This window comes from Anolis sagrei, chromosome 11 (assembly GCF_037176765.1).
Source record: "Anolis sagrei isolate rAnoSag1 chromosome 11, rAnoSag1.mat, whole genome shotgun sequence".
NCBI classification, from domain to species: domain Eukaryota; kingdom Metazoa; phylum Chordata; class Lepidosauria; order Squamata; family Dactyloidae; genus Anolis; species Anolis sagrei.
This window is the reverse complement of record NC_090031.1, coordinates 22,710,390-22,735,487: the sequence shown is the minus strand read 5'-3', so window position 1 is coordinate 22,735,487 and position 25,098 is coordinate 22,710,390. Positions and strand designations below refer to the sequence as shown.

General features: G+C 41.1%; 1 protein-coding gene across 1 annotated transcript; it reads right to left on the bottom strand.

Annotated features, from left to right (window-relative positions):
- Positions 1-31: 31 nt before the first annotated feature.
- DDX52 (DExD-box helicase 52) lies at positions 32-24,353 on the bottom strand. The gene is made up of 15 exons (XM_067472017.1): positions 24,182-24,353; positions 19,085-19,319; positions 16,828-16,967; positions 16,559-16,744; positions 14,937-15,080; positions 13,868-13,979; positions 13,682-13,754; positions 10,430-10,633; positions 8,287-8,377; positions 7,924-8,046; positions 5,875-6,025; positions 5,701-5,776; positions 2,670-2,741; positions 2,153-2,245; positions 32-151 (listed from the first exon to the last, which is right to left on the bottom strand). The coding sequence occupies exons 1-15, from the start codon at positions 24,266-24,268 to the stop codon at positions 70-72; spliced, it is 1,869 nt and encodes a 622-aa protein (XP_067328118.1). The 5' UTR covers positions 24,269-24,353; the 3' UTR covers positions 32-69.
- Between the last annotated feature and the right edge of the window lie 745 nt (positions 24,354-25,098).

The window sequence follows — 25,098 nt, the reverse complement described above, 5'->3', positions numbered from 1 at the left end:
GACAACCAGTTGGATTCACAAAAAACAAAAACAAAAAACAAGAATATTTCTTTATTTTGACAGATAAATTTAGGGGGGAAGAGTCCCAGCCTGAGGTGTGTGTTTTTTGGCATTCTTTGACGTCTTCTTCAAGCTTTTCTGAGTGGCTAGCCTTTTAAAAACAAATAGGAAAAACATTCCAGATTAGAAAAAAGTAACAGAGTCCTCATTTTTTGACATAAAGGGGAGGGGAATGGAGAAAGAGGCACAAGGGGGGCCCTGAATGGGTCAAAATAATTCCATTTTCATGTCTTAACCGTCACACTTCCATTTGGGGCTAATTTTTCTTTCTTTCCTTCCTTTCTTCTCAGAGAAAAGGCAGCTTAAAAACTATAAAATAAAAGTCTCTAGAATTCCATTCTTCTCTCCCCCCCCTCCTTCCTCCAAGGCCTTAAGGCAGTTTACAAAAGAGCTCACTGGGACCCAGATCATCTCTCCTTTTTCCAAATAACTCCATTCCACATTTTGTAAACTGCCTTAAGGCCTAGGAGGAAGGAGGGAGGAAAGAAGAGTGGAGCTTCAGAGACCTCCATGTTGTAGTTTTAAGCTGCCTTGCCTTCGGAGAATGAAGGAAGGAGGGAGGAGAGAAGAGTGGAGCTTCAGAGACCTCCATGTTGTAGTTTTTAAGCTGCCTTTCCTCTGAGAAAGAAGGAAGGAAGGAGGAGAGAAAAATGGAGCTTCAGAGACCTTTATTTTGTAGTTTTAAGCTGCCTTGCCTTTGGAGAATGAAGGAAGGAGGGAGGAGAGAAGAGTGGAGTTTCTGAGACCTTCATGTTGTAGTTTTAAGCTGCCTTGCCTTCGAAGAATGAAGGAAGGAGAAAAGAGTGGAGCTTCAGAGACCTCCATTTTGTAGTTTTAAGCTGGCTTGACTTTGGAGACCGAAGGAAGGAGGGAGGAGAGAAGAGTGGAGCTTCAGAAACCTCCATTTTGTAGTTTTAAGCTGCCTTGCCTTTGGAGAATGAAGGAAGGAGGGAGGAGAGAAGAGTGGAGTTTCTGAGACCTTCATGTTGTAGTTTTAAGCTGCCTTGCCTTCGAAGAATGAAGGAAGGAGAGAAGAGTGGAGCTTCAGAGACCTCCATTTTGTAGTTTTAAGCTGGCTTGACTTCAGAGAATGAAGGGAAGAGGGAGGAGAGAAGAGTGGATCTTCAGAGACCTCCATTTTGTAGTTTTAAGCTGCCTTGACTTTGGAGACCGAAGGAAGGAGGGAGGAGAGAAGAGTGGAGCTTCAGAAACCTCCATTTTGTAGTTTTAAGCTGCCTTGCCTTTGGAGAATGAAGGAAGGAGGGAGGAGAGAAGAGTGGAGTTTCTAAGACCTTCATGTTGTAGTTTTAAGCTGCCTTGCCTTCGAAGAATGAAGGAAGGAGAGAAGAGTGGAGCTTCAGAGACCTCCATTTTGTAGTTTTAAGCTGCCTTGACTTCAGAGAATGAAGGGAAGAGGGAGGAGAGAAGAGTGGAGCTTTAGAGACCTCCATTTTGTAGTTTTAAGCTGCCTTGCCTTCGGAGACCGAAGGAAGGAGGGAGGAGAGAAGAGTGGAGCTTCAGAAACCTCCATTTTGTAGTTTTAAGCTGCCTTGCTTTCGGAGAACAAAGGAAGGAGGTAGGAGAGAAGAGTGGAGCTTCAGAGACCCCCATGTTGTAGTTTTGAGCTGTCTTGCCTTCGAAGAACGAAGGAAGGAGGGAGGAGAGAAGAGTGGAGCTTTAGAGACCTCCATGTTGTAGTTTCTAAGCTGCCTTGCCTTCGGAGAATGAAGGAAGGAGGTAGGAGAGAAAAGTGGAGCTTCAGAGACCTCCATATTGTAGTTTTAAACTGCCTTGCCTTCGGAGAATGAATGAATGAATGAATGAAGGAAGGAAGGAAGGAAGGAAGGAAGGAAGAGCCCCAAATGGCTCTGTAGTTTTTTTAAATAAAGGGAAACATAGCTGTTTGTGTGAGGCTCGATTCTTCCTCCTCCTCCTTTTGCAGACAAAGCATTTTATGTTTCCAAACACACACACAGAGAAAAGAAATTGGAGAATCAAAGGCAGATTTCTTTCCTTTGCGTAATAGTCTCACCCCCCTTTTTGATGGAAAAAAGCAAGACAATTCTGTGATGAAATACAATATTTCTCTTACCGTTTTCTCTTGGCTTTCCTCTGCAAGGCTTCTGGGGAAGTGAGAATGTGTTCCCTTTCCAGCGGTTTCTTAATCAGCTTCTTCTTTTGCTTGCTGATGAAACAACATGGAAAGTGAGAGAGAAGAAAACCGTGACATAAATGCAAAAGGATCTTAACAAATTAGAGAGTTGGGAGAACTTCCTGACTGTGAGAGCTGTTCAGCAGTGGAACTCTCTGCCCTGGAGTGTGGGGGAGGCTCCTTCTTTGGAGGCTTTGAAACAGAGGCTTGATGGCCATCTGTCGGGGGTGCTTTGAGTGCAATTTTCCTGCTTCTTGGCAGAATGGGGTTTGGCCCATGAGGTCACTTCCAACTCTATGGTTCTATGATTCTATAATTTATTTTTAATGTATATATTTATTATTTTTTGTTTCAGCAACTGAAGTATTGATACATTTGATATATCAACTAAAAATATATACTGTCCTTCACTGATCTCCCTTTCCTTTTCAGTAGCTCTAATAAACCAGCGGCTCACCTTTGCAGTTTGCGGAAATGCTGTATATAGTCTGGCACGGGGCAGCCAGCCCTCTGAATGACGCTGGCGATGCTGCAAAGGGAGGAACGCAAGGGATTTAGAAGATAAACAATGGAGCCATAGGTTCAAATAGCAAGAAACAACATCCTACCTGAACATTAGAAAGAACTCTCTGCCTGCAAGTGCCTTCTTTTGATGTTTTGATACAGAGGCTGGGTGGCTATCTGTTGGGAGGGATCAGAAGCTGCTTTTCCTTCCTGGCAGGAGGTTAGAATGGATGGCATTTGGGGGTCCCTTCCAACTCTAGAATTCTATTATTATTATTATTAGTAGTAGTAGTAGTAGTAGTAGTATTCAGAGGCTAGGTGGCCATTTGTCAGGAGGGATTGAATGGTGCTTTTCATTCCTGGTAAAATGGGGTTGGACTGGATGGCCTTTGTGGGTCCCTTCCAACTCTAGAATTCTATTATTATTATTATTATTAGTAGTAGTAGTAGTAGTATTCAGAGGCTAGGTGGCCATTTGTCAGGAGGGATTGAATGGTGCTTTTCATTCCTGGTAAAATGGGGTTGGACTGGATGGCCTTTGTGGGTCCCTTCCAACTCTATGATTCCATTACTGCAGAGGCTGGTTGGCTATCTGTCAAGAGGAATTGGATTGTGCTTTTCATACCTGGTAAAATGAGGTTGGACTAAATGGCCTTTGGAGGTCCCTTCCAACTCTAGGATTATATTATTATTATTATTACTATTACTATTAATATTATTATCATTATTATTCAGAGGCTAGGTGGCCATCTGTCATGCTGCTTTTTCTTCCTGGCAGGAGGTTGGACTAAATGGCCTTAGGGGGTCCCTTCCAAGTCTAGAATTCTATTATTATTTTTATCATTATTATTCAGAGGCTGGGTGGCCATCTGTCAGGAGGGATCGGACGGTACTTTTCCTTCCTGGCAGGAGGTTAGACTAAATGGCCTTTGGGTCCCTTCCAATTCTAGAACTCTATTATTATTATTATTATTATTATTATTCAGAAGCTGGGTGGCCATCTGTCAGGAGGGATCAGACGGTGCTTTTCCTTCCTGGCAGAAGTTTGGACTAAATGGCTTTGGGTGTCTTTTCCAACTCTAGGATGCTACTACTACTACTACTACTATTATTATTATTATTATTATCATCATCATCATTATTATTCAGAGGCTGGGTGGCCATCTGTCAGAAAGGATTAGATGCTGCTTTTCCTTCCTGATAGGAGGTTGGAATACATGGCTTTCTATAATAATAATAATAATAATTATTATTATTATTATTCAGAGGCTGGATAGCCATCTGTCAGGAGGGGTTGGATAGTGCTTTTCCTTCCTGATAGGAGTTGGAATGAATGGCCTTTGGGGGTCTTTTCCAACTCTAGGATTCTATTATTATTATTATTATTATTATCATCATCATTATCATTATTACTCAAATGCTAGGTGGCCATGTGTCAGGAAGGATCTGATGCTGCTTTTCCTTCCTGATAGAAGATTGGAATGAATGGCTTTCTATTATTATTATTATTATTATTATTATTATTATTATCATTCAGAGGCTGGATAGCCATCTGTCAGGAGGGATCGGATGGTGCTTTTCCTTCCTGATAGAAGATTGGAATGAATGGCTTTCTATTATTATTATTATTATTATTATTATTATTATTATTATTAAGAGGCTGAATAGCCATCTGTCAGGAGGGATTGGATAGTGCTTTTCCTTCCTGATAGGAGTTGGAATGAATGGCCTTTGGGGTCTTTTCCAACTCAAGGATTCTATTATTATTATTATTATTATTATTATCATTATCATCATCATCATCATCATCATTACTCAGAGGCTGGGTGGCCATCTGTCAGGAAGGATCAGATGCTACTTTTCCTTCCTGATAGGAGGTTGAAATGAATGGCTTTCTATTATTATGATTATGATTATTATTATTCAGAGGCTGGATAGCCATCTGTCAGGAGGGATCGGATGGTACTTTTCTTTCCTGGCAGGAGGTTGGACTAAATGGCCTTTGGGGGTCCCTTCCAACTCTAGAATTCTATTATTATTATAATAATTATTATCATCATATCATCACCACCACCACCACCACCACCATCATTATTATTCAGAGGCTGGGTGGCCGTCTGTCAGGAAGGATGAGATGTTGCTTTTCCTTCCTGATAGGAGGTTGGAATGAATGGCTTTCTATTATTATTATTATTATTATTATTATTATTCAGAGGCTGGATAGCCATCTGTCAGGAGGGATCGGATGGTGCTTTTTCTTCCTGATAGGAGTTGGAATAGCCTTTGGGGGACTTTTCCAACTCAAGGATTCTATTATTATTATTATTATCATCATCATTATTCAGAGGCTAGGTGGCCATCTGTCAGGAAGGATTGGATGCTGCAAATATTATTATTATTCAGAGGCTGGATAGCCATCTGTCAGGAGGGATCGGATGGTGCTTTTCCTTCCTGATAGGAGTTGGAATGAATGGCTTTGGGGGTCTTTTCCAACTCTAGGATTCTATTATTATTATCATCATCATCATCATCATCATCATCATCATCACTCACTCACTCAGGGGCTAGGTGGCCATGTGTCAGGAAGGATCTGATGCTGCTTTTCCTTCCTGATAGGAGATTGTAATGAATGGCTTTCTATTATTATTATTATTATTATTATTATTATTATTACTATTATTATTATTTAGAGGCTGGATAGCCATCTGTCAGGAGGGATCGGATGGTGCTTTTCCTTCCTGGCAGAATGGGGTTGGACTGGAAGTCCTTTGGGGGCCCCTTCCAACTCTAGGATTATATTCTTCTCCTTCCCCGGCTGTATGGCCATCTATCAGGAGGGAATGGATGGTGCTTTTCCTTCCTGGCAGGATGGGGTTGGACTGGATGGCCTTTGGGGCCCCTTCCAACTCTAGGTTCCTATCATTCACTGGATCGATCTTGCCCAAAAAATATTAATTCCAATGCCTGCCTGGGAAGAGATGTACCTGCGAAGTAAGGGCTTGTCGTCTTCGGTGAAGAACGTGATGGCTTTCCCAGTGTGTCCCGCTCTCCCCGTTCGACCTAAGACACAAATGGCAGACACACTGGGCGTCAACACTCCCTTTCAGAGGTCAATAGGAGCAGGTAAAGGGGTGAAACAACGGGCAGTCCCAACGCACCAATCCGGTGGATGTACTCCACGGCACTACTCGGGAAGTCATAGTTGATGACCACGTTGACCCCTTTGAAGTCCATCCCTCTGGCCAGCAAAGCGGTGCAGATGAGGACCCAGATCTTCCCGGCTCGGAAACCGTGGACCACGTTGTCTCTCTAGAAGGAGAAAGAGAGCCAGCCCTCTTCGTCACTGAAGCGCTACAACTTCTGTCATCCCAAGGGGGGGATTTGCGCTTTCAAAAGAGGGGAAGGAAGGAAGGAAGGAAGGAAGGAAGGAAGGAAGGAAGGAAGGAAGGAGGGGGAGAGAAAACAACAAAAGGGTCTGACAGTTTTTCATCCCCACTAAAAACCACATGTGAAAATACAATTTTTTTTAAAGGTAAAAAGCTGGTTGGGAGTCAGTTGCATTAAAATCACTACTGACCAAGAGGTCATGAGTTTGAAGCCAGCCCAGGACAGAGTGAGCTTCCGGCCATTTGTCTAGCTTGCTGTTGACCTTTGCAGCCCGAAAGATAGTTGCATCTGTTAAGTAGGAAATTTAGGTACCGCTTATGCGGAGAGGCTAATTTAACTAATTTACAACACCAAAAAACTCTCCTAAGAATGAGGAAGTACTCCATCGGTGTCAGCGAGCTTTTGGTCAGCAAGTTCAGCAGCTCGGCAGTTTAAACATTATCTTATTTATTTACTAGCCATTCCCTGCCAGGCATTGCTGTGACCCAGTCTGTGTATATGTGTTTTGTATATGTGTGTGTATATATATATTTGTGTATATGTGTATATATGTGTGTTTGTGTATATATATGTGGTATTGTGCATGCGTTGTAATGTAGTTTTTGTTTTATGGTTTCTTAAGTCTCTTCTGCTATGTTTTTCAGTGTTTTTATGAGTGATGGTCACTTGTTGGCCTGATAGGTGTCTTGTGTCCAAATTTGGAGTCAATTCATCCAGTGGTTTTTGAGTTATGTTAATCCCACAAACGAACATTACATTTTTATTTATATAGATTTATTTAGTATATTTATATACTACTTTTCTCACCCCTGGGTGGATTCAAGGCGGTTTACAACATAATAATGTCAAGAATTCAACGCCAACATACATAGAATAAAATAAAATCACAATAACTAAACACTGACATACAACTAAAAATTAAAACCATTAAAACCATTAAACATAGGCATATACAACATGTAAACACTAAGACAAAGCATTATAAACATCCTAATATAAATATTAAAAAGCACATGCTCCAAATCTATATAAATAAAAATGTCATGTTCATTTGTGGGATCAACATAACTCAAAATCACTGCGAATTGACACTAAATTTGGACACAATACACCTATCAAGGTAAAGAGTGACCAGCACTCATAAAAACACTGAAAAACACAGCGGAAGAGACTTAAAAGCCAAAAAATAAAAAACACATAACAATGCATGCGCAAAACCACATATATACACAATATACACAAATATACACACACAAAATACAGATACACAGGCTGGGCCGCAGCAACGCATGGCAGGGGACTGCTAGCAGATATGATAAATCTATATAAATAAAAATGTAATGTTCGTTTGTGGGATTAACATAACTGAAAAACCACTGGGCAAATTGACACCAAATTTGGACACAATACACCTATCAGCACTCATAAAAACACCGAAAAAAAACAGCAGAAAAGACATAAAAAGCAAAAATAAAATAAAATAAACACTTGCACAAAACCACATATAAGACACAATACACAAATATATATACACACACAAAACACATATACACAGACTGGTCACAGCAATGCATGGCAGGGGATGGCTAATTTATTATAGAAATAATTATTACATAAATAAATGTCCACATATGCGTGCGTGTGTGTCTTTTCGAAGAGGGCTCCCACCAAACTTGGAACACAGACCCATCTTGACCAACATTAACTACTGGTGGGGTTTGGGGAGCAATGACAGAGGATGATGGAAGTCGTAGATCACCCACATGACAAACCACCCACGACTTTTCCTCATAAATGGCGCACCAAGGTGTATACGCTACCTGCTGCTGGGTCCTGTCTGCATGGATGACGTCGGCGTTGATGCCTTCGTAAATGAGCTCCCGGAAGAGCTCTTTGGCCCGTTCAATGGACTGTACGAACACCAGGACGGGAGGCGCAAAGCCCTGCAACAAGAGAAAGATGATGATGATGGGGATTCTGGAAGTGGGACTTTTTGGCGCTTACAGCAAACAATGCAAGGAAGTTTGAGCGGGGAAAAGAATGGGACTGAAATACATTTTAGTGCCAATAGGAACCTCAAGTTCCAGTCCAGCCCCTTTCCATTGTTTCTCATCTACTTCTTTCAATATAAAAGACCGTTAGACATAATCTACTGAAGGTTCCCCCAAATAGAAAACTCTCACCTTTTTCACAAAGTCTCTCATGGCTAAGAGCTTCCCTGTCTCCGATCCCACAAACAAGAGCTCCTGGTCCACTGTCTCAGCCGCAGCATTTCTAAAATGAATAATAATAATAATAACCTTTTATTTTTCGTGTCAGGAGCGACTTGAGAAACTGCAAGACTGTTTGCAAGGACATTGCCCAAGGGACGCCAGGATGTTTGGATGTTTTGCCATCCTTGTGGGAGGTTTCTCTCATATGAGGAGCTGAAGCTGACAAGGGGAGCTCATCCGCGCTCTCTCCGGATTTGAACCTTCAGTCCTGCCGGCAGTGGGATTTAACCCACTGCACCACTGGGGGCTCCTATAATAACCATAATATATGAGAGATCTGGGCTACCTTGAAAGGTTGTGGGAAGGGTAAAATAACAACAACAACATCAAATAAGAGAGATCTGGGTTGGGTTGCATACACTACCCCAAGCTAGTCTACTCTGCAGGTTTGAGAGGGTACAATAATTAAATTGAGTAATAGTAATAATAATAATAATAATAATAATAATAATGAGAAATCTGGGTTGGGTTGCATGTGTTATCCCAACCTCGTCTATTTTGAAGGGTTGTTGAGAGGGTAAAATAATAAAATTGAATAATAATAATAATAATAATGAGAAATTTGGGTTGGGTTACAAGCATTATCCCAACCTCGTCTATTTTGAAGGGTTGTTGAGAGGATAAAATAATTAAATTGAGTAATAATAATAATAATAATAATAATGAGAAATATGGGTTGGGTTGCATGCGTTATCCCAACCTGGTCTATCTTGAAGAGTTGTTGAGAGGGTAAAATAATTAAATTGAGCAATAATAATAATAATAATAATAATGAGAAATCTGGGTTGGGTTGCATGTGTTATCCCAACCTGGTCTATCTTGAAGGGTTGTTGAGAGGGTAAAATAATTAAATTGAGTAATAATAATAATAATAATAATAATGAGAAATCTGGGTTGGGTTGCATGTGTTATCCCAACCTGGTCTATCTTGAAGGGTTGTTGAGAGGGTAAAATAATTAAATTGAGAAATAATAATAATAATAATAATAATGAGAAATCTGGGTTGGGTTGCATGCGTTATCCCAACCTGGTCTACCTTGCAGGGGTGTTGAGAGGGTAAAATAATTAAATTGAGTAATAATAATAATATAATAATAATATTTTAGGAGCCCCCAGTGGCGCAGTGGGTTAAAGCGATGAGCTTCTGAATTTGTTGACCAAAAGGTCGCAGGTTCGAATCCGGGGAGTGGCATGAGCTTCCGCTGTCAGCCCCAGCTTCTGCCAACCTAGCAGTTTGAAAACATGCAAATGTGAGTAGACGAATAGGTACCGCTCCGGTGGGAAGGTAATGGCACACCAGCGCAATAATAATAATAATAATACAAAATAAGAGATATCTGGATTCGGTTTCATGTGCTATCCCAACCTGGTCTACATTGCAGGTTTGTTGGGAGGATAAAATAATAATATAAAATAATAATGATTTAAAATAATAAAACATAAAATATAACAAGAATATAAAATTATATATATATATATATATGATAATAGAATAAGAGAGGTTCAAATCCTTGTTAGTCCTTTGGCAATAAGGGTGCATGCAACATGGCCTTGCACTGTTTCTGGGAGGGTAAAATAATAGTAATAATATAAAATAATAATAAGGAATTTGGAATACTAGCAATAATTTAAGACAATATCAAATAATAATAACATAATATCAAACAAAATAAATTAATAATAATATGAAATAATAATACAAAACCCTCATATATACTACCGATAATAATAAAGAGTCTGGAAAACACAACAGTCTAACTAATACTAAATACAGGTATGTTTTTTTTCTCCTTCAAAGAGTTTTTGCACATTTTCTCTTTTTATATACATATGCATGTACACAAGCATCCACACACACACATATATAAGCAGTCCCCAAGTTACGAACAAGAGAGGTTCTGTAGGTTTGTTCTTAAGCTGAATTTGTATGCAAGTTGGAACAGGTAAGTGTAACTCCAGCCATATATATATATGTGTGTGTGTGTTTTGGACTGCATATGGCACAATCCCAATGTAACGGAGGTTGGTGCAGCTCCACTGGGAGGGAACTCACCTTGCGCCAATGGAAATGGAGACAACGCTGTCCAAGTTGAGGCGGCACCACTGCTCCACGTCATGCGCAAAAGTGGCGCTGAACAGGGCCCTTTTCACCAAAGGGGAGCTACAGGCTGAGAAAAGGGTGGCCAGTTGGTCCCGGAACCCCGTCTTGCCATCTTCAAACAACTTGTCCGACTCGTCCACCACCAGCCATTCAACCCTGGAAGGGAGCACAGTGTTCTTGTTGTTATTGTTATTTATTTTATTTTTTGCTGATGCCTTTTGTATTCGCTGTCCCCGATGGTCTTTTGGACTTATGATCCTTTTCTGAACCTCAGTTCTGAAAGTGTTAATCCCACATTATTCTTATGTATTGGTTTGCCCTGATTTGTTACTGGTTTAATGCAGAAGCAGCTTCCTAAGAATTCATCAGAAAAAGAGGGAAATACAGATACTCTCCTAGTCCTCTCTGGGACTCATTTTGGACCATTATTATTATTAATATTGCTATACAAAATTTTATATTTATAAATTATTTTATCTTTAATGCATATGATTATCATCATCTTTTATGCATACTAGGTTCAAGTGTCTGGGATTCGTCTCTATTGTTATTATTATATTTATGTATTATTAGTATATTATATTTATAGGTTATATTAATATTATTATAAATACAACTAGATGAATCCATAGCAAACAAGGTCACTCTGTCCTGACCTCACTGACCTCACGATTATTATTATTTTATGGTCTTCCTTTCCTGAACACATTATTATTATTATTATTATTATTACTACTACTACAATAATATTCATATTCATATTATTCCAAATTCAGACTGTCTGAATTCTGTCCGTCTTAATTTGAAATATTAATATTATTATAGTAATAGTAATCTGTATAAATAAAAATGTAATGTTCGTTTGTGCAATTAACATAACCCAAAAACCACTGGACGAATTGACACCAAATTTGGACAGCATACACCTAACAACCCAATGTATGTCTTTCACCCAAAAAATTGATTTTGACATTTGGGACTTGTAGTTGCTGGGATTTATAGTTCACCTACAATCAAAGAGCATTCCAAACTCCACCAATGATGGAATTGAACCAAACATGGCACACAGTTCTCCCATGACCAACAGAAAATACTGGAAGGGTTTGGTGGGCAGTGTCCCTTGGTTTGGGAGTTGTAATTCACCTACATCCACAGAGCACTGTGGGCTCAAACAATGATGGATCTGGACCAAACTCTACACAAATTCTCAATATGCCCAAATGTGAACACTGGTGGAGTTTGGGGAAAATAGAATCTTGACATTTGGAAGTTGTAGTTGCTGGGATTTGTAGTTCACCTACAATCACAGAGCATTCTGAACCCTAACAATGATAGAATTGGGCCAAACCTCCCACACAGAACCCCCATGACCCCCAGAGTGGGCCACAGCAACGCGTGGCAGGGGACAGCTAGTATTATTATAAATACAACTAGATGAGTCCATAGCAAACAAGGTCACTCTGTCCTGACCTCACGATCGTGAGGTCAGGAGTAATGTGCTCCAGAACTCTGTCTGTCTGAATTCAGAATAATATTATAGTAATAATAATAATAAATAATAAAGGGAGGGGAGACCATAAAATAATAATAGTAATCATAATACTCTGGCACAAGTCAGTCAAAGTGATCCCAGTAGTGATCGGCACACTGGGTGCAGTGCCTCAAGACCCTGGCCTGCACTTAAACACAATCGGCGCTGACAAGATTACTATCTGCCAGCTGCAAAAGGCCACCTTACTGGGATCTGCATGAATTAATTCGCCGATACATCACATAGTCCTAGACACTCGGGAAGGGTCTGACGTGTGATTCAATGCAACAGCCAGCAGAGTAACCTTGTCTGCTGTGGACTCATCTTGTTGTGTATCAAATAATAATAATAATAATAATAATAATAATAATAATAATAAACTTTATACCCCGCCACCATTTCCCCAATGGGGACTCGAGGTGGCTTTTTTTGGCTCATGTGAGTTTAATAGTTATACTAGGATGATTTTAATGCTTTGTCTGAAGGTTTAAATTTTGTTTATGTCTTATGTTTAATGGTTTCAATTATTTTAACTCAAAGTTGTTATTATTTGTTTGTCTACTGTATGTTGGCATTGAATTTTTGCCATTAATATGTTGTAAACCACCTTGAGTGTCCCCAGGGGTGAGAAAAGGTGGCATATAAATACAGTAAACAAATAATAATAAATATCTTTTTTCTCCCCATGGGGACTCACAACCACACAATTCAAAATCAAACAAATACTGTTTTTAAAAGCCGGTATTAAATACTGTATATACTCGAGTATAAGCCTAGTTTTTCAGCCCTTTTTTTAGGCTGAAAAAATCCCCCTCGGCTTATACTGGAGTCAAGGTTATTTATGATTTTACTGTATTATTATTATTATTATTATTATTATTATTATTACTATTATTACTATTATTATCATTTTCACTTCATTTATTATTTTATTCTGTTTATTATTATTACATTTATCATTTTACTCTATTATTATACATTTATTATTTTACTGTATAATTGTTGTTAATGCTACATTCATTATTTTACTCTTTTTATTATTGTTGTTATTATTACATTTATTATTATTTATTATTATTATTGAAAGGATACGTAAGCACATTTACATTTACATTTAATCAGACTTGGACGGTCTTATCTTAAATTACCAATTTTGTAAATATTCAAAAATATATAACCTACTGATTCCTCAATTAATGTAATTTAATTGATATCTATTTTTATTTTGCAATTTACCAGTAGCTGCTGCATTTCCCACTCTCGGCTTACATTCAAGTCAATCCGTTTTCTCAGTTTTTTGTTGTAAAATTAGGTGCCTCGGCTTATATTCGGGTCGGCTTATACTCGAGTATATACGGCAATACTGTGTGGATTTAGCTTAACATACAGTTAAAATATAATAAAGACAATACAGTTAAAACATTCAGTTAAAATATAATAAAGACAATTACATTTAAAATGGATCACAAATAATTTTATCTCTTGCTGCCACTCATTGTAGCGGAAAGTAATAATTACATCATAATATTTTAAAAAATAATTTATTTCATATCTTATAATTATATAATAACAATAATAATAATAATAGAAAAAGAAGTAGAGGCAAAAGAAACACGTCTTCCACTCGTTCACAGGGCTGCCTTATGAGAGACAGTCCAAAGATGGCTTCCTACCTGCTCAAATCTATGGCAGGAGGGTCCTGCTTCAACAGGTAGATGAGTCGGTTTGGGGTCGTCACCAGGACATCTGTGGGAGGAAACAGACACAGAGAGTAATTATTACTATTATTATTATTATTCTATAATAGAGCCAAGGAGGGCCATTGACGGCTGAGCTGGATCTCAATGTTATGAATTTACCAAATTTCCGGGACGATTTCGGTCCAAATTTCCTTGCGGCCTCTGCAGCTTTGTGGATCATGTGGATCCGGAAGCCGGTGCCTTCGGACAACTTGAGCAGCTCTCTGTGGGTCTGAAAAAGAAAGGAGAGACAGCACCATCAAGGCTCATTTGTGTATATAGGTTACACTGAGGAGGATTGGAACAGACCTGGCAACAAAAGAGAATTGTACTGTGTTTTGCATGTAATGTGTTTCCCTCACTTATCATAGAACAGCATTTCTCAACCTGGGGGTCGGGACCCCTGGGGGTGTCGCGAGGGGATGACAGAGGGGTCGCCAAAGACCATCAGGAAACACATTATTTTCTGTTGGTCATGGGGATTATGAGTGGGAAGTTTGGTCCAATTCTATCGTTGATGGAGTTGAGATTTCTCTGATTGTAGGTGAACTATAAATCCCAGCAACTACAATTGTGAAGCTCTATTTTCCCCAAACTCCATCAGTGTTCACATTTGGGCATATTGAGTATTCGTGCCAAGTTTGGTCCAGATCCATCATTGTTTGAGTCCACAGTGCTCTCTGGATGTAGGTGAACTACAACTCCAAAACTCAAGGTCAATGCCCATCAAACCCTCCCAGTATTTTCTGTTGGTCATGGGAGTTCTGTGTGCCAAGTTTGGTTCAATTCCATCGTTGATGGAGTTCAGAATGCTCTTTGATTGTAGGTGAACTCTAAATCCCAGCAACTACAACTCCCAAAGGACAAAATCAATCCCCCCCAACCCCACCCGTATTCAAAATTGGGCATATTGGGTACGCCCAAATTTGGTCCAGTGCAGCGAAGGCCCAGACCGGAGACAAGCCCCAGGGTAAGGCCCAGCTCCCCCTCTCCCTCCCCCACAACTCCCGGGATGGGGAGAAAAAATGAAAAATCCGTGAAACAGCAAGTCTGCAACAAGCGAACCACAAAATAGCAGGGGAACACTGTATTGGAACGAAATCAAGCCTCTTTCAAAAATATGGGGGTACTAGAATGATATTTTTGGGCCTCTCAATGCCTGTTTCTGAGCCTCTGACGGTCCTAATACCTGGCTGGCGAGTTCCCTCGTGGGAGCGAGAATGAGAGCCCGGAAGCCCTTATTCATGGGTTGTTTCAGGTGCGTCAATATCGGGAGGCTAAAGGCCAGCGTCTTCCCAGAGCCGGTGGGGGCACAAGCCAAAAGCTCACGACGCTGGAAGAGAGAAATAATAAAATGCAGCAATATGATGATATACATACAAATATATGTGGTTGTGTGTGATATATATGGAAAATAATAAGAATAAAATATAATAATATGATTATATACATACATATATGTGTGTATGTATAATATATAATTATAATCATAACAATATTAATATAATAGTAATTTAATTATATACACACACATACATATATAAATGGAGCAGTCGTTTGACGGAGCAAGTCTGAGTTGGATTTAAGCATTTTAAGTTTAATCTGGATTATATCGCTGGATAATCCAGATTATATTCTGGTTTAGTTTCTTGGTGGGTTTTTTTGTTGCCTTTTGAGTTGTTTCACACTGAAGATCAAGTGCTTATGCTTTGTAGACTGATTTGGGGCTGTTTTGAGTTGGTTTGAGCAATAAACTTTATTATCTGAATTGGCTGGCATCTGACGACAATAATACAAATATATAATATATGCTAACCTCTCTATTGGGAAAATACGTTAAAAAGAGGAAGAATGCTATGCTAATATATAATACATAAAATAATAGTAATAATATATACTATAAAACTAATTATTTTTATATATATATATATATATATATATATATATATATATATGGTATATACTCAAGTATAAGCCTATGTTTTTCATCCCTTTTTGTAGGCTGAAAAAGTCCGCCTCGGCTTATACTCAAGTAAAGGTTATTTATTATTTTACCCTGTTGTTGTTTTTATTACTACTACTACTACTATTATACATTTATTATTTTACTCTATTATTATTACTACATTTATCATTTTACTCTATTATTATTATTATTATTATTATTATTATTATTACATTTATTATTTTACTCTATTATTACTGTTATTATGTTTCCATTATTTTACTCTATTATTATTATTATACATTTATGATTTTCCTCTCTTTATTATTATTGGAATCATACTTAAGCACATTTACATTGAAGAAGGTTAGAATAATGGTTTAATCAGAGTTGCGGAGTCTTATCTTACATTTCAGTTTTATGTCAATATTCAAAAACATTTAACCTGATACCTCAAATAATGTAATTTTATTGGTATCTATTTTTATTTTAAAATTGACCCGTAACTGCTGCATTTCCCACCCTTGGCTTATACTTGAGTCAATCAGTTTTCCCTGTTTTTTTGTGTGATAAAATTGGGTGCCTCGACTTATACTCGGGTCGGCTTATACTCGAGTATATACGGTATATATAAACACTAGTATATAAAATACACATAAATATAAATTATTAATATACTATACTTAATTACACACATGTACGCACACTGTAAGGATTATTTCTGCATTTGATTTATTAAAATTTTCCCATCCAAACCCAAGTAACAAAGGTGGAGGCATTACTTTTCATTCAACCCTCGTAAATCTCTCCCTTGGAAAGGAAATCCAGTCATTATCAGGGGGGAAAGAGACTGCAAGGGGACATACATGGAGCATGGCAGGGATGGCCTGCATCTGGACTGGGGTTGGGGTCTGGAACCCGGCCGCCTCCAGGTTCTGCATGATCCTCGGGAGGATCTTGTATTCCTCTCCCAGCTGCTCAAAGGTGGCCACGGGATCCGGGAGATCCGTCCCTTGAACGTAGATCTTGTGCTTGTTCCTGAAACGGTTGACCTGGAAGAGAGACACATGCGTTGTTTCAGAGCAGAAGCCGCATGATGATTTCCAACGGCTCCAAATGAGAACAGAAAGCGCACCTTTTCCTGCCTGGCTTGTCTCAGCTTCTCGGCCGAGAGCTGCTTTTCCTCCTTCTTTTTCGGAGCGTCGAGCTTTGCCTCCAGAGAAGACGTCCACAGGATCCCATTGCCTTCACCGGCAGGAGAGACAGGGGCCATTTCTGTGAAACACAACCATCATTTAAGGTATTAACAGCAAACACCAAAACCCTGGGTCTCTTGCAAATAAACAGATAATTAATGTAGTATTTTCAGGATTAGCACATCAAGCAAAACTTGGATAGACTCCTTGTTACTGCATTGTGTCACTTTATCCACTCAATTTTTCACTATGAATTTCAAACTCATGTCATGGTATTTTAACCTTTGTTCTGTGTATTTTAATATAGGTATTGCATAGAAATACATTTAAATATATGCATTTTATATAATATTTTATAATGATTTTAATAAAATTATTATTATAAAATATTATTGTATTAGTAGCATATTATTATTATTATTATTAAATAATTATTACCCACAAGGAGAGGCAGGTAATAAATAATAGTTATCAGTACTATTGTTGTTATGCTGTTATTATTGACATTATATAATTATTGTCTGTCACAAGGAGAGGCCAGTAAGAAATAAATATATTATTGTTATTATCATTATACTGTAATTCATAACTCGACTCTGAGTCGCCTAAGGGCTGAGAAGGGCGGTATACAAATATAGTAAATAAATAAAATAAATACATAAACTCAAATCTGGGACTCTAGCTGGAGATACATGATAGCAACACATTTTTATTATTATGGAGCCCCTGGTGGCGCAGTGGGTTAAACCCCTGTGCTGGCAGGACAGGTCGCAGGTTCGAATCCATGTAGAGGCGGATGAGCTCCCTCTATCAGCTCCAGCTCCTCATGTGGGGATATGAGAGAAGCCTCCCACAAGGATGATAAAAACATCAAATCATCCAGGTGTCCACTGGGCAACGTCCTTGCAGACGGCCAATTCTCTCATACCAGGAGCGACTTGCAGTCACCCCTGACACGACAAAAATTATTATTATTATTATTATTATTATTACTACTATCCTTGTTATTATCATATCATCTTTATTATCTACCACAAGGAGATATAGGTATGAAATTATATTATTATTATTATTGTTATTATTATATCCATAATCCACTTTCTTCCCAAATCTGGGATACATGGAGATTGTGAGAGCAACTTATCATTGGCATATTATTATTATTTTACTTACACAAAACACAGTATATCACAGCAAACGAGATATATATGCTGGAATTCATATCACAAAATCGCAAGTCGAACACTTCCCAAGTGTCTAGGACTGTGTGATGTATCGGCGAATAATGCATGCAGATACCAGTAAGGTGGCCTTTTGCAGCTGGCAGATTGTAATCTTGTCAGCACTGATTGTGTTTAAGTGCAGGCCAAGTCTTCAGGCACTGCACCCAGTGTGTCGATCACCACTGGGACCACCTTTACTGGCTTGTGTGAGTCTTTACAGTTCAATCTTTAAATAATAATAATAATACTAATTATTATTATTATTATTATTATTATTATTATAAATACCACAAGATGAGCCCACAGCAAACAAGATCATTCTGCTGGCTGTTGTACTGGATCACAAGTCAGACACTTCCCAAGTTGTTGTTATTTGAAACACAACAAGATGAGTCCACAGCAGACAAGATCACTCTGCTGGCTGTTGTATGGGATCACACATCGGACGCTTCCCAAGTGTTTAGGATTGTGTGATGTATTGGCGAATAATCCGAGCAGATCCCAGTAAGGTGACTTTTGCAGCTAGCAGATGGTAATTGTGTCAGCACCAGTTGTGTTTAAGTGCAGGCCAAGGTCTTTGGGCACTGCACCCAGTGTGCCGATCACCACTGGGACCACCTTTACTGGCTTGTGCCAGAGTCTTTGCAGTTCGATCTTTAAGTTTTTTTTTTATTATTATTATTATTACATGCAGTCTGCTTTTTCTCTTTAAAAAAAGCAGACCTAATACAATATATTATACTTTATTGTATATGGTATATTTAGTGTATATATTGTAGCTAAAACATATAATTTAAAACCTAGACAACACACCAACATTAAAATAGAATTAAACTGTGAATCTATCACAAAAACCCTAAAACAGATGAGAATCTCAGTACAAGGTGCTTCCCAAACTGTGTCTGAGGAAAACTATTCACAGGAATCTGAAAGGAGTGTCTCCTTTGAAAAGGAACTGCTTTGCTGAAGTCACCTGGGGCCCTTTTCTTCCTCCTCCTCCTTTCAGGGCTTTGTCCTTCTGCTTTTCTCTTTGGCTTCGCCTTCTTTCCGTCTGTGGATTTGAAGGCTTCATCTTCAGGATACGGTTCAGATGCATGGCTTCCTCCATCGTCATCGCCTTCAGGGTTCTTTGGCCTTTTGGCAGCAAAGAAATCGAGCCCCTCCTCAATCTCAGAGGCTGCGGGTTTCCTCTCCTTTGTTCTGATCACCTAAAACAAAACAGTTTTCTATTATTGTTATGATATTATATTATTATTACATATTAGGCTTGGGCAATCCATGGTTCTAAATGGTTCTAAAGTACTTACAAAACTAAAGTTCTGGTGGTGAAAATTTCAGAACTCTAACAAAACTTTCAACATTTAATTATTATTTCATTATCGGTGATTTTAATGACAGAACCAATTAGGAACTGCCATTTATTATGAAATTTTGAGAGTTTTGTTAGAGTTGTTGCTGTTGTTGTGTGCTTTCAAGTCGTTCCAGACTTAGGTTGACCCTGAGCAAGGGCCGGGTAAATGACATTGGAGGGCCGCATCCGGCCCCCGGGCCTTAGTTTGAGGACCCCTGTCCTAGAGCTTCAGAAAGCTTCTGTTCTACCATCTCAAAGCTCCCTGCTTGAGCAGTAATGGCACGATCATCAGCATAGATGAAGCTCTCTGTCCCTTCTGGCAGTGGCTGGTCATTTGTGTAGATGTTGAACATGGATGGAGCAAGCACGCTCCCCTGAGGCAGGCCGTTCTTCTGTTTCCGTCATCTGCTTCTCTGGCCCTGGAACTCAACAAAAAAGCTCCTGTTTTGTAGCAGGTTTCCTATGAGGCGGGTGAGGTGGTAGTCCTTTGTGATATTATTATACATTTTTCTTAGGAGGAGGCAGTGGTTCACAGTATCATAGGCTAATGACAGGTCTATGAGGACAGCTCCTATGATCTGCTGCCTTTCAAAGCCATCTTCTATGTGCTGAGTCAGGTTCAGCACTTGTGATGTGCAGCTTTTGCCTTTTCTGAAGCCAGCTTGCTGTGGGATCAAACAGGGGTCTATATTTTCCATAATTCTATGCAAAATAAGTCTCTCCAGAACTTTGTAGAGGTGGCACAACAGGGAGATTGGTCTGTAGCTTTTTGGGTCATTACAGTCTTTGCCTGGCTTCAAGATGGCGATGACTCTTGCTTTCCTCAAGATTTTGGGGATCTGACAGGATGCAGTGCAGTTGTTCATCAGCTCCAGCAGCCAGCACCTTGCTTTTGGACCAAAGTTCTTGATTTGTTCCATCCGTAGATCATCCAAGCCAGCTGCTTTGCCATTCTTACATTTGTTGAGAGCCATGTCCAATTGAGTAGATGTAAAGGGTTCATGAAGGTTGTTGTTCTCAATCTCTTGTTGTCTGGGGGACATGAGAGAAGCCTCCTCGCAGGATTGCAAGACATCCGGGCGTCCCCTGGGCAACGTCTTTGTAGATGGCCGATTCTCTCGATCCAGAAGCAACCAGAGTATGTAAAGCTTAGGGGAGAGGACTTTGTTTTAGACCAGAGGTCCTCAAACTAAGGCCCAGAGGCCAAATGCGGCCCTACAAGGTTATTTACCCGACCTTTGCTTAGGGTCAACCTAAGACTGTTATGACTTGAAAGCACACAACAACAACAACAACAACCACGACAACAATCCTATCTCATCAGCCATGGTTGATGTTATCGAAAGCCGCTGAGATGTCCAAGAGAACCAACAGGGTCACACTCCCCCTGTCCAGCTCCCTGCGGAGGTCATAATATAATAATATAGGTTCTTGTGGGTTTTTTTGGGCTATAGAGCCATGTTCTAGAGGCATTTCTCCTGACGTTTCGCCTGCATCTATGGCAAGCATCCTCAGAGGTAGTGAGGTGTGTTGGAATTAGGACAATGGGTTTATATATCTGTGGAATGGCTGGGGTGGGGCAAGGAGCTCTTCCCCGCTGCAGTTAGGTGTGAATGTTTCAGCTGATCACCTTCATTAGCATTTGAAGGCCTGCCTGAGCCTGGGAAAATCTCTTGCTGGGAGGTGTTAATCTGTGCCTGGTTGATTCCTCTCTGTTGTTTTGCTGTTGTAATTTTATTATTTATTATTTATTTATTATTTGCATTTGTTGACCGCCACTCTCAGCCCGGAGGCGACTCGTGGCGGTGTACAGAACATAGAACATAAAGACAACAGTTACAATAAATTCAGGGCAACATACATCTTACTAACACACAGCTAAACTAAACTAAAAATCCGCTTCGTCTTGTTTGGGTCATAATCAGTCTCGTAGTCATATTCCATTCCGGTGGTCATTCCAAAGCATAGCACTTAATTGAAGGCCTTTTCAAAGAGCCAGGTTTTCAGGCCCTTGCGGAAGGCCATGAGGGAAGGCGCCTGTCTAATTTCAACAGGGAGGGAGTTCCATAGCCGGGGGGCCACCACCGAGAAGGCCCGCTCTCTAGTCCCCGCCAAGCGTGCCTGTGAGGCAGGCGGGATCGAGAGAAGGGCCTCCCCGGATGATCTCAAGGTCCTCGTGGGCTCGTAGGCCGAGATGCGGTACTCAAGGTATTTTGGGCCGGAACCGTTTAGGGCTTTGTAGGTTAGCACCAGCACCTTGAATTGGGCCCGGTAGCTAATCGGCAGCCAGTGGAGCTGGGACAGCAAGGGCGTTGTGCGCTCCCTGCGTCCCGCTCCGGTTAACAACATGGCTGCCGCGCGCTGGACTAGCTGGAGCTTCCGGGCCGTCTTCAAGGGCAGCCCCACGTAGAGAGCGTTGCAGTAGTCGAGGCGGGATGTGACCAAAGCGTGTACCACCGTGGCCAAGTCAGACTTCCCAAGATACGGGCGCAGCTGGCGCACGAGCCGAAGCTGTGCAAATGCTCCCCTGGTCACCGCTGAAACCTGGGGATCCAGGCTCAGCGATGAGTCCAGGGTCACACCCAAGCTGCGAACCTGCGCCTTCAAGGGGAGTGCGACCCCGTCCAGCACAGGCTGTAACCCTATACCCTGTTCGGCCTTGCGACTGACCAGGAGTACCTCTGTCTTGTCTGGATTTAATTTCAGTTTGTTCGCCCTCATCCAGACCGTCACAGCGGCCAGACACCGGTTCAGGACTTCGACAGCCTCCTTAGTAGCAGGTGGGAAGGAGTGACAGAGTTGGACGTCATCTGCGTACAGGTGACACCGCACCCCGAAACTCCGGATGATCTCACCCAGCGGCTTCATGTAGATGTTAAACAGCATGGGGGACAGTATGGAGCCCTGAGGAACACCACAGGTCAAAGGCTGTGGTGTTGAGCAGGAGTCCCCCAATAACACCTTCTGGGTACGACCCTCCAGAAATGACTGGAGCCACCGCAAAGCGGTGCCCCCAAGGCCCATCTCTGCAAGGCGCCCCAGAAGAATACCGTGGTCGACGGTATCGAAGGCCGCTGAGAGGTCCAGAAGCACCAACAGGGACACACTCCCCCTGTCTAGCTCCCGGCGCAGATCATCCACTAAGGCGACCAAGACCGTCTCAGTACCATGTCCCGGTCTGAAGCCAGACTGTGCCGGATCCAGATAATCCGTGTCTCTCAAGAATACCTGGAGTTGTGAGGCCACCACGCTTTCCATGACTTTGCCCAAGAAGGGAAGATTGGAAACAGGCCGAAAGTTGTCGAATTTAGTGGGGTCCAGTGATGGTTTCTTCAACAGCGGCTTTATAATAGCCTGTTTTAGGCTCGCTGGAATCGTGCCTTCCCGAAGGGAGGCATTAACCACCACCGTTACCCACTCAGCCAATCCCCCTCTGGCCTCTTTCAGAAGCCAGGATGGGCAGGGGTCTAGGATGGACGTGGTAGGCCTCATTCCTCCAAGTATCTTGTCCACATCCTCGGGTTTCACAAACTGAAAAGAATCCATCAAAATAGGACAAGCAGGTGCTTGTGTCACATCCCCAGAGACTGCATTTAATGTGGCGTCCAGTCCAGAACGGATCAAAGCGACTTTGTCTGCAAAGAACCGAGCAAATGCTTCACAGCGCGTGTCCGAGTTGTCAGGGCTCCCCCCTGAGGTGGGGGGAGTTAACAGACCTCTGACAATCCGAAACAACTCCGCCGGACGGTTCTTTGCAGACGCAATAGTAGCTGCAAAGAAAGTTTTCTTTGCGGCTTTTATTGCCGCGGCATATGCCCTTAAAAAGGACACAAACCGTGCTCGGTTTGGCTCGCTTGGGTCCGAGCGCCACACGCTCTCTAGTTCCCTCTTCCTTCGCTTCATCGCTGCCAGCTCCTCAGAGTTTTAGAGGTTTTTAATACTGGTAGCCAGATTTTGTTCATTTTCATGGTCTCTTCCTTTCTGTTGAAATTGTCCACATGCTTGTGGATTTCAATGGCTTCTCTGTGTAGTCTGACATGGTGGCTGTGAGAGTGATCCAGTATTTCTGTGTTCTCAAATAAAATGCTGTGTCCAGGCTGGTTCATCAGGTGCTCTGCTATGGCTGACTTCTCTGGTTGAAGTAGTCTGCAGTGCCTTTCATGTTCCTTGATGCGTGTCTGGGCGCTGCGTTTGGTGGTCCCTATGTAGACTTGTCCACAGCTGCATAGTATACGGTAGACACCTGCAGAGGTGAGAGGATCCCTCTTGTCCTTTGCTGAAGGTAGCATTTGTTGGATTTTCTTGGTGGGTCTGTAGATTGTTTGTATGTTGTGTATATAAACCCATTGTCCTAATTCCAACACTCACTACCTCTGAGGATGCTTGCCATAGATGCAGGCGAAACGCCAGGAGAAATGCCTCTAGAACATGGCCTTATAGCCCGAAAAAACCCACAAGAACCTAATAGTTCTATTACTCTATTGCCTTACAACAGGAGGAGATAGAAGGGCACGGAAAGGAGGAAAGGAGGTGTTTACAAAAAGGGAATGAAGGCTTCTCTATTGGAAAAAAGAAAGAGGAGGGACTGAAAAGAAGGGAAAGAGAAGGCCTGCAAAGAAGGGCCTCCAAGTGGAGGGCGGCGGGCGCGGACAGAAACAGCACCAAAGGCCCGGAATGAGGACCAAACCCTGGCCCGACTAGGCCTCTCCTCTTCCTCACCCGGAACCGCTCCGCATCCTTCTGAAAGCGCTTCAGGTCGAACGTGGCTCCGGCCCTCAGTTTCCGGAAGAGTTCTCCGGCCTCCATGAAGCCAACCGCGTGGGCACTCCAGAGGGAGGAAGAGCTCACGTCGCCTAGCAACCGAAGGCGCAGGAAGCGGAAGTGGTCAGGGCGTCGAGCTGCTTCCGGCGGGGAAAGACGGCATCCGCTGAATGGAACCTCCCCCTTTTTTAAGACATAGAGGACACAACACTAATGTGCGCAACCTACACTTCCGAAATCATTTTGACAATCTTGAAAAAACATAGAGCTAAAGAACAAACGTAGCAAGGCAACACTTGCGGTTCCATATTGACGGACTTTGTCAAACTTTCAAGTCTATATATGATTTTATGTTGTTATATGATATATATATATATATATATATATATATATATATGTATTATATTTTATAATATATAATTATTATATATTATAATATATAATATATTATATATTATATATTATATATAATTTTATATAAATATAATATGTATTATATTTGGAGCCCCCGGTGGCACAGTGGGTAAAAGCACTGAGCTGCTGAGCTTGTTGATTGAAAGGTCGCAGGTTCGATTCCGGGGAGCGGCGTGAGCTTCCGCTGTCAGCCCTAGCTTCTGCCAACCTAGCAGTTCGAAAACATGCAAATGTGAGTAGATCAATAGGTACCGCTCTGGCGGGAAGGTAACAACGCTTCATGCAGTCATGCCGGCCACATGACCTTGGAGGTGTCTACGGACAACGCTGGCTCTTCGGCTTAGAAATGGAGATGAGCACCACACCCCAGAGTCAGACATGACTGGACTTAATGTCAGGGGACTACCTTTACCTTTTTAATTATATTTTAATTATATATCACACACACACACATATAAGAC